Source organism: Parasteatoda tepidariorum, chromosome 2, assembly GCF_043381705.1.
Source record: "Parasteatoda tepidariorum isolate YZ-2023 chromosome 2, CAS_Ptep_4.0, whole genome shotgun sequence".
Taxonomy (NCBI): domain Eukaryota; kingdom Metazoa; phylum Arthropoda; class Arachnida; order Araneae; family Theridiidae; genus Parasteatoda; species Parasteatoda tepidariorum.
Window position 1 is genome coordinate 81,586,671 of NC_092205.1, and position 10,879 is coordinate 81,597,549.

Genomic DNA, 10,879 nt, shown 5'->3' on the forward strand with positions numbered 1-10,879 from the left:
TCGTCTGTCGTACTTTCCTGATAACCACATGGATTTTTTGTTAGTTAAAAATAGTTAAGTAAAAAATGTTACAATTGACCCCACTCTCCCCTACTCATTGAAATTAAAAATACTATGTACTAAAAAGCAAAATTAATTAAAATATGGTGCAAATTTATTTAGGGGAACTGCAAAAAATCGCCATCTTTTATTTGCGCCAATTTTGATAATAGGCCCTTCTGGTATTCGTGTCAATGGTGCAGTTTTAATGGATGCCAATTACAATGATATAGGTGCATAGTACATCAGTTTTTTTTTATACCTATCAAAACAGCACCAATATTGTGCTATATTGTTATTGATACTATTGAAATAGGTTTTACACTACCCCTCGAAAGGCATTAGTACAGGACAAAATTGCTTGATTGTGGAAAATTCTGATTGTCATGAGCTGGCTCGGGCAACGTCATTGTGCCGAATGATATTAAATACAGACAATATTTATTTTGATAAGCTACTAAAAACTTGTTTTACTTAATCTAATAACAAAAAATCACCGAAAAGGGAGACCAATAATAATTAATAAAAAATAATTTAAATTTTTTTAGCATTATTAATTGCGTCGGAAATCTTTCAGTCTTGTGCATGATTTCGCAGTGTTGCTTAGTTCTCATTTATTGATTTTTTTCTTTTTTTTCTTTCATCCAGTACGATGAAGGGATATTCACCAGAAGCTAATAAATAAAATGATTTACAAAACTGATGATGAAACAATGATTCATTTTTCAAAAATTCTATGGAAATGGAATATTCTATGAAATATTTATATTACGTTGTGATTTCATAGATGATATAAAAATTGAAAAACATAGATCAGATAGTTTCTCAATATCCAGGATATATGTAAACATAAATAAATTTATTAGTTTGCTCAGACAAAAATTATCTGCATATTCATAAACTTTAATTACTCAAGAAACAGTTTCAAGGGAAAATAAGCTGAAAATAAGTTTCAAGAGAAAATAAGCTCTTAAAAGTTCTTATTACAAAGAAATAGAAAACGAATTTCAATAAAAAAATATCACAAAATATGTGCTCACTTTTAAGACTTTTGCCCTTGAAATACGAGACACCGATCTCCTCTTTGAAATTTCCTTCCTACTAACATCTGGAGAAAAGTCCAATCCTTTTCCAAGTGTAACGCATGATGTAGTAGCAATTGTTGTATCAGTTTTCAACGGTGTTTCATCAGAATCTGTGCCCTTTCCCTTCGGCGAAGTTTTAACTACGACTTCATCGTGTTTGATTTCTGGAGCAAAGTTTGATGCTTTCGTCGTCCCTTTAGCATCTGATTCAGACGTAATACTAGAGTCATATTGCACAGGCAGTCCACTGACATCTCTTTTTGAACGTATCTTTTCGGAAACTTGATCACAACTGGCATCTAGGGACAAATCCCGGTCAATTGCAGATTCAGTTTCGAAATCATTCACGGAATCATCAAATAAGCCTGGATCGACATTCATTCGTTGTCCATCTAAAGAGGATTTCTCAAATGCATCATTATCACTGGCACCTGAAGAAGAAATCACTTTTGCTGATTCAGGGTTTAATTCAGAAGTGGTACATCTATTGAAATTGCCATCCGGGTGGGAAATAGTTGCAATCGTATATTCTACTTCAGAAGCACAAGCATTTATGAAGTGACATTCCATGGGCAATTCATAGGCATTCGTTTTTGATGGGGATATTTTAGAGCAACTGACATTTTGGGATAAATCCTCGTCTCTTGAAGTTAAAATTTTTAAGTAATTCTCGGAATTATCTGTTAAACATGCATCGGCTTTTGATCCTTTACCTTCTGAAGTAGATTTTTTAACTGTATCCTTATAACTGACGCCTTGAGAAGAAACCATTTCAGATGTAGTATTTATATTCACGGAATTATCTGCTAAACATGCATCGGCTTTTGGTCCTTTACCTTCTGAAGCAGGTTTTTTAACTGTATCCTTATAACTGACGCCTGGAGAAGAAACAATTTCAGATGTAATATTTATATTCACGGAATTATCTGTTAAACATGCATAGGCTTTTGATCCTTTACCTTCTGAAGCAGATTTTTTAACTGTATCCTTATAACTGATGCCTGGAGAAGAAACAATTTCAGATGTAATATTTATATTCACGGAATTATCTGTTAAACATGCATCGGCTTTTGATCCTTTACCTTCTGAAGTAGATTTTTTAACTGTATCCTTATAACTGACGCCTGGAGAAGAAACCATTTCAGATGTAGTATTTATATTCACGCAATTATCAGTTAAACATGCATCGGCTTTTGATCCTTTACCTTCTGAAGCAGGTTTTTTAACTGTATCCTTATAACTGACGCTTGGAGAAGAAAGCATTTCAGATGTAGTACTTATATTCACGGAATTATCTGTTAAACATGCATCGGCTTTTGATCTTTTACCTTCTGAAGCAGGTTTTTTAACTGTATCCTTATAACTGACGCCTGGAGAAGAAACAATTTCAGATGTAATATTTATATACAGGCTGTCATCAGGAAAGGAATGAGTTGCTCTTGTAAATTTAACATCAGATGTAGGTTCATTGCTAAAGGGATGCTCAGTGGGTGTTTCTGGAGAAACATTTTCTAAAACTGCATCATCGCAGAAAACATGGGATAAATCATTTTCTACTACAGATGTAATTTGCAAATCATTCACAGAATCATCAGTATCAGCCTTTGAAGGTCTTCCTTCCAAATGGGATTTTACATTTGCATCATTATAACTATCATCAGGAGAAACAACCATTTCTGTTGTAGATTTAGTAATTAAATCAGTTCTAGTATTCATATTTATGTTAACGTCCGAAAACAAGAGATCGGATCCCTTAAATTCAGATTCAGGTGTAGGTTCAATGCTAAAGTGATAACCCTCACTCAACCCATCAGCATGTATTTGTGAAAGAATAATTTCCGAAACTGCATCATACCTGACGTCTTGGTGCAAGTCCTTCTCTGCCACAGACGCAGTTTCTAAATCATTTACGGAATGATTAATTCTATAGTCATCGTCATTTGGTGGTTTTTCTTCTAAATGAGATTTTGCAGTGACATCATTATAACGTGCATTTGAAGAAGTAATAATTTCTGTTTCAGATTTAGTGATATATTCTGCTTTAGTTTCCATATCCAGATCGACAACGGAAAAGAAACGGGCTGATCTTCTGAATCCAGCTTTAGATGCATGGTCAGTGTCGAAGTTATATTCCACAGGAAATCCATAAGCCTGTATTTTTGAGGGAGCACAGTCTAAAACTGTATCATCACGGACATCTTGAGTCAAATTCTTTTCAACCACAGAGGTAATTTCTAAATCTTTCTCGGAATAACCAATTAAACTGTCATTTGGGTTTGCTGTTTTTTCTTCAAAATGAGATTCTTCAAAAGCATCATTATAGTTGGTAGATGAAGAGGGGACCATTTCTATTATAGAGGCTGTTACTAATTCAGTATTCGTGTTCATTTTCGAATATAAGTCATAGGGGTTTGTCTTGTTTTCTTCCGAATTAGAATATGCTGACGTTTCCTCAAAAACTAAGCCTTCGTCTAAAAATATTTCTGAAGCAGATGGACAACTTTTGGATTCGTTTCCCAAAAGCAGTTCAAAGGTCTGTTTTGTGTTTTCTTCTAATGAAGGTAACTTTTTGACATTGCAAATATCAGGAGAAAAAACAAATTCTTTTGAGACTTCAGATTTTAAATTAATGTCGGTCTTCGTACCCCTTCTAGTGCATGATTCATCGATGAGATTTTTGTTTCCTTCTAAATTAGGAGTATAAACAGATGTTTCTGATGATGCAGTTGAAGGCATGCTACTGATTATTGTTTTACTTTTGTAAACAATCATATCAAATTCACGTAATTGTTCTTTCAAAATGTTTAAATAATGTTTCCAAGTAAACAGATAACCACTATTATTTTCAACCAGATCAAAATAACGATAGAATTTCAATATGTCGTCTCTACTGCTAGTGCGACGCATAGTTGGCATAAATGTAGGAAGAAAAGTATATTTTTCCCGTAGACCTTCTGGAACGCTATCAGCTTTTTTCGCCTTAAAAAAATTGTAATCCATAGCTGTTTAATATCTGAAATAAGCATTATTTATTAAAAAAGTGTTAAGTATCTTGAAATTGGAACCTAATATGAACTTAATTTTTTTTTCAAAAAATAAACCCTTTCGTTATTTAGTATTTAGGCTTATGAAGTTTAGTAAAGCTTTGAAAAAGAATTTACTAGGGTTACAATTTGAAAGTGAAAGAGGAGTTATACTTTAAAACTCAAAATAAGCTGTTCAACTAATCACATTAAGTACTTGATAATATAAAAACTTCATTTGCATTATAAATTATAAGGGTGTAAGAAGTCAACATGTATCAAGCTATCAAAAATCGGCACCCATTGGAGTGAAAAAAGGGAAAATAAACTAAGAGGGAAAACAAAGCAAGAAAAATCCGCTGTAGGCAAGAGAGACAAAGCAGCAGAAGCAATTTCCCACGTTATGGAGAGTTGAAGAGAAACTCATGTCATTATCTTGAGAATTGACAATCATATGGATGAAATAAAATTCCAGATCATCAAGAAGAGCTGTTGTAACATGGATAGGAAAATTTTTGATGTTATCGAAATTCAATTTATGCCAGTATAATCGAAATTAAATTTATATCATACCAGAATTCTTTCCACCCCTATCTCATCAGTTACTCTTAATGCTCTGAAATTCTGTTTTATTCATATGAGTGCCCAAGTTAATAACAAAAGTTAAACTGTCAACTACTTAAATAGACTCCTAATGACATCATTTACTTATAGTATCAGTTTACTGATTTTTGTTAATACTTAAAATTTTTGTTAACCCTTTTGTTATTACCACTAATCCTCTTGGCAAACTCGAAGTGAGAACACGTAATTATATTCTATTGATATTTATTAACAGAAAAAACTTCATTATTTAAAAATTGGGTATAATATAAAAAAAACACAACTACTTTAACTTAGTAGGAATAACATTTACCATGACGGAATGCTAAATTCTACGCCACTATCCACATAAATCAATTATTAATTAAAAATCGAATATCAATTACTTTTCTTTATAATGCAATAAAATCTGGCGAGCAGCTATTTAAACGATCAAACACTTCGTTTGTTTATTTGTGGCTTGAAGTTAGGCTCGCAGAAAATGCCGTTCATGGGTTAAATTTAGTAGGAATAACACAACCTGTGACGTAGGCTATAGTATACCCAATTAGATAATTTTATTTTTAATAAGCTTAAAACAATATAATGAGTAATTATTCATAAGTCAATCTTGATATCGTAATAATGAGTTATTCGTAAAATACCTTTAAAAATGAGAACTTTTACAGTTTTACTTTTTTTAACAAAAGCGTATACCTAAACGGCTGTGACAAATTATAGAGAAAACCCTTTTTAAAAATATGTTTATATGATCATTATCAAGTATTATTTTCAAATTACAGCTTCGCACTTCATTTATGAGCCTTTTAGAGTAGCTTGGCGAAATCGCAACTTCTTATCGTCTGGACAACACATTCAAGTCGCCAAGTTGTTGCGCACTGGCACAATATAAACTAGCCATATCATTAATGATATCTAAGAATTTTCTAAAATAATTTTGTAATTAATATTTTTTATCGCAGCATTCAAAGTAATATACAGTATGCTCTCGATATCTCGAACTTTGATACCTCGAACTTCGATACCTCGAAAACCTTGTTATGTCAATTTTCCCTTGGCATTATATATCCACCTAATGTTAATTTGAATTCCAATGTCGGAGAATTTCTTCTAAAACCTTGTTGTGTCGGAATTTTTTCTATTTAATGCACAATTATTTTTGTCCAAATTAACAAATATAATGCATAATTATATTTGTTAATGCATAATTATTTTGTATTATTAATGCATAATTAATTTAATGCATAATTATTCTTTTAAAAATAAGATTATCATTGTTGTATTTAGACTCATTGTCAACTGACTCTACTTTTTAGAGTAATATTTCAGAATATATTTTTCTACTTTTTAGAACATATTTATTTCTGAACTAGTTATCTTGAAACCTCACTATCTCGTAAATCTTTTAGCATCCCTTCAACTTTGAGATATCGAGAATATACTGTACATATTTCAATTTTTGTAGGAAATATTGTAATTGCCTCAACAGATCTAAGTATATCAAAATATACTTAATGACTTATAACTGGATAAACAACTTTATTATTGTTGGCCATAAGACATTTTCTTAGTTCTAGATTATTTAGATAATTTTTATTTAGTAGAAAAAGGTTCTAACAAATAGTTATAAAAAATTTAATGATTATTAAGAAATTTGAAAAGCTTTTCTGAAACAAAAAATAGATTTACATTTCTGTAAAAAATGTCTATGTCCGTCATAATGACAATCAACTGATTTTTAGAATGATGACGCTGACAGAAATAGATTAACTAAAACAATCACAGAATTTTTGTTTTACTTTGAAATCTTCAAACTTTATAAATTAATCTAAAAGATTCAATAGAAAAGTGTGGTAATGTTTTTTCAATAAATTTAAGTAGCAATATTCTTTACAAAGCTGCATAGTAAATTATTTAAGGTTTATTAATAAATTATTTTCAACTTACTAATCAAATTTTAACAGCAGCTTTAATCAAAACTTACCTTTAGGTCATTACAAGAAAGAAATTTAATTTTCTAATTTTAATGCATTTATATTTTTAAAAGAATTTTGATATCAATTGCGCTGAACTAGATCAGCAACTTAACTCTTACATACACTAACGGTTACAACCTAATTCTCCGTTGGATAGGCAAGAGGCACAGTAAAGCATGGAGATGTCTAAGCTGACTTCACTTCACTTACCTTTTCTCTGGCAATCCATCAATGATCAATGGGTTACAAATTACAAACATTAGGAATACGTTTCTATTAGAATGTGAATATGAATCGTCCAATAGAAATGGTGCAAACGACAATTGATTTAATTATTCCACTCAGTGATATTATTAAGCTTCTGGCTTGGACACCTCTATTAAGAGTTTCTACTCTTATGCGCTAACCTTGGGGAAGTGTGCTCCTACACTTTTTTCAAAAATATTGCAATTCACTATGAATGTAATAATATTTGCTTAAAAACGTCCATCATTTTTTAACAACCACTAATCTTTCAACAACATAAGAATTCAAGTATAACTATCTTTACTTAGAATTCATGATCTGTGCTTACAGTTACTAATATGCTGTCTTTCTAAAATTTAAAGTAAAAATTTGCTGCCCCTGAACAGATTAAAATGCGATGATTTTTTTTTTTCAAAGCGTGAATAGTAAAATTGTCTGATCAATTAAGTTCATTTCCCCGATGTGGTATTAAGTTTAAGTACTAGTTGGAATATGATATTATCGTTTTCTTTTTTTAATATTTCTTAAATTTTAAGATCCCCTCTGCAGAGGATCAAAATTGTGATGACTTGTCTTCGGATCATCCTCAGGGATGTTTCCCAGACCGTCGCCAATAGCCCATTGTGCAGCTCTAGTGCGACGTAAATGAACTACAACTTAAATTTTAAGAAATTCTTTTTAATCGGTTTTTTTTATTCTTTGAGATGCTAGAATGATATTTTAAGGTAATGTGAAGGAATTAATGAAGAAATAATGAATTAATGAAAACAGTGTACATTTTGTCTTACCTTTTAAAGTCAATTGCTATTTGTTTTAAATATTTTTATTTTTCTTATGCTTCAATTTTTTTTCAATTTGCATATTTACACGATTGAATTGCACCATTGATCATTTTTTAACCTTAAAAAAATACAGATAAATATTAATGCTTCGATTTGACACACAAATCCTTTCGCTAAATAAATAATAAATTTTTCTTCTTTTCTCGGCTTATTAATTTATATGTTCGAATGAAATAAATGAGAATAAATAAAAATATGGCAAGGAACATTATTTGCCACTAATAGTAACGAAATTCTAAAATACTAGAGATTTGAAATTGATTAGAAAATTTTTGTCGTTATCTTATCCCCTTATAATAAACTACTTATCAAGCCTTTTGTAAAATTCGTTCTTTGAGGTGTAGCACTCGAACCAGTGTTCGGAAGTAGTTTTAAAGGAGATAGTTAAATCGGTCTTGTCGTCGAATACATTAATGATAAATTTGATTACAGATTTGTTCCGAATTGCGGATTTGTATGAGGTACATACATAAATATAAGCATTCTGCTTTATTTATATTGACTAGAAAATTAATTACATTTATCTTACCAAAACTACCTGAATGAAAAACTTGCTTGAAATAAAACTTTTTACAGCCAATGTCTTCGCTTTCCCGAGAAACCGAATTCTGCGGTATATTTGAGATGAAACTTTTAGATTAAACTTCATAATCGACAACTTCTTTCAAATAATATATTTTAGCTTCAAAATTTAGCTTGATTGACGATATCACTCCTGTTTGTTATACCCCCTTGTTAGTCATACTTAGATACTTGAAATTAAAAAAAAATTAAATTTTAGTATAAAAATCTAAATAAACTGTAATCCAATAATGATTCACTCTGTGTTTAACACACAAAAATGAAAAGTAAACTAACATAACAGATATCAGTTTATTTATGAAAATCACAGCTTTTATTTAAATGTTGTAATCATATTTTAACAAATATTTAGATAATGTAAATATCCAACAAAATAAGAAGTTTTTACCATTTGGCAACAACAAAATCAGCATCTAAGTTTAACGTAAGCTTCTAAAACAGCTGGAAGCTGCAACTCGTTAATTCCATCTGGCCATCGTTTGTTCCTCATTAGAATTTTGCGAATTTTGCAGCGACATGAATGCTCTAGAGATCTTGGCATGATTTCTCCTACAGACATGAAGGGAAAATCCTTGACATAAACTTGACAGCAATGCTTTAAGGTTTCAAGGCAATTAAAAGAACATAACTCTTTATTATTCTCCAACTGAAATAAGTTTTGTATTTCTTGAACTCGAATATAAGAAAATGGCAAAATTCTCCATAACAGTTTAAAACATTTTGCCAAAGATAATCTTTCACTAGGATCTGAGTAAACATATTTCAGCATAAAAATTAACAATTCATTTATAGTATGAAATCTGCATTGGTGAATAGGTGCATTATCAAAACTTAAAGTACCAAAATCATAATATAAAGCTTCTTTTAAATAGCAGCTGGAATGCTTGAGGTTTGATTTCTTCATTAAAATATGTTTACATCCAAATCCTTGATGTAATAAGGACCTAGAAAACCAATTTAAATAATAACTAATATTGAACATAAAAAGTTTTTAATAATTAAGAGGAGTGGTAAATAAATCTGGCCAAGAGCGGCAAATCAGGGCAAAATGCTCATGTCGTTAACAGGGGAATCGACATTCATATGAATGCAGTTGTTTCATTGGTAACTTAGCGTTTTAATCTCTTTTGTATTCAAATAAATATCCCAAAAATCAAAATCCGTCAAAAAAAATATGTTTCTTCGAGAAAAGTGCGTTTTTGAGTGTGACTGAATAACTTAAAGTATCTCTTGCACTAATCAATTAGCATATGTAAAGTTATTCCCTTAAACGATTAAGATTGCTCATTAGTGAGTAAAAATCCAAACGTTTGATCAAAAGTTATCTGTTGTCAGCTGTTATAAATTCTTCTTTTCAATAATTCTTTAGCTCACAGCACAACCGATTTATCAGAAATAGGACATTACTAACATTGATTAAATTATGTAATAAGGTTTTAATGTATGTTATAAAATAATTCCAACTCAACGAAATCCAGATAGGAATTGTAGTAAATCTGACAAATTTAGAAAAATTAAAACTTTTATTTGTTTTCTATTTTTGTCTTGTCTTAATATGATACGTTTTATCAGTTTGTCTGTTTAATAGTTATAGAAAGTTTATAAATATAATGGAGTCTTAAGTTGAGTTTAAAGAACAATAACCAAATAAGTCATATAGTGACTAACATGAAAAAAAAATTTTAAATCGTGAAAGAAATTTAATTATGTACAAATTTACTTAGTAATTAATTATGTACAAATTTACTTTTTGCTTTGTTTACTATTAAGAACATCAGAGCATAATTTTTCATTGCAAATAAAGTATTTAAAAAATTCATCTGTGAAATACATTTTGAAAACATTTAGTTCTTTTTAACTGTTTCTCTTTTTTCTCCTTCACTGTTTTGAAAATTTTTATGAAAACAAAATAAAGATTTCCGTGGGAGAAGAAATTACAGTATTTTTATTTTATTTTATTTTTTTAACAAAAAATTGGACAAAGTGGAATAAAATATATATTAATATCTTTCTTTATTACACTTTTTATGAAATTATTTTTTCAAGAACAATATAAAAGCTATAAAGATACAATAGAAAGACAATAAGATCAATTAGAAAAAACTGTAAACGTAAAACAATGCGATAGGAACTACTAAGCTAAATCAAAGATTGTTTAATAGGTAAGACAGACGCAACATTAAAATTTTTTGGCTTTGATTACCATTACAAGTTAATTTTCAGATTTGTTAGTTATTTAAAATATCAAAAAGAAATCCTCATTAAATAAATATTATAATGCGAATAAACTTATAAACATAAAATGATAAAACCTGAAGTCCTAAAACAATAATTACAAAATGTCCGATAATTTAATTGTATTTTTAAATAATTATCAGTAAAAAAATTAAACACAAGTTTAGCAATAAGGAAAATTAGAATTAAATATATATGTCAAAAAGAGTTAAGTTAAACTATGACCTTGTTTTCATTTAAATATTATA

General features: G+C 29.7%; 1 protein-coding gene across 1 annotated transcript in view; it reads right to left on the reverse strand.

Annotated features, from left to right (window-relative positions):
* Window positions 1–6,906, reverse strand: part of LOC122273230 (uncharacterized) — a gene marked incomplete in the record, with an annotated part of 12,223 nt that extends 5,317 nt beyond the window's left edge. The window contains 2 exon segments of the mRNA XM_071177812.1: window positions 1,080–4,137; window positions 6,735–6,906. Of these exon segments, the coding sequence (XP_071033913.1) occupies window positions 1,080–4,124 (3,045 nt within the window).
* Between the last annotated feature and the right edge of the window lie 3,973 nt (window positions 6,907–10,879).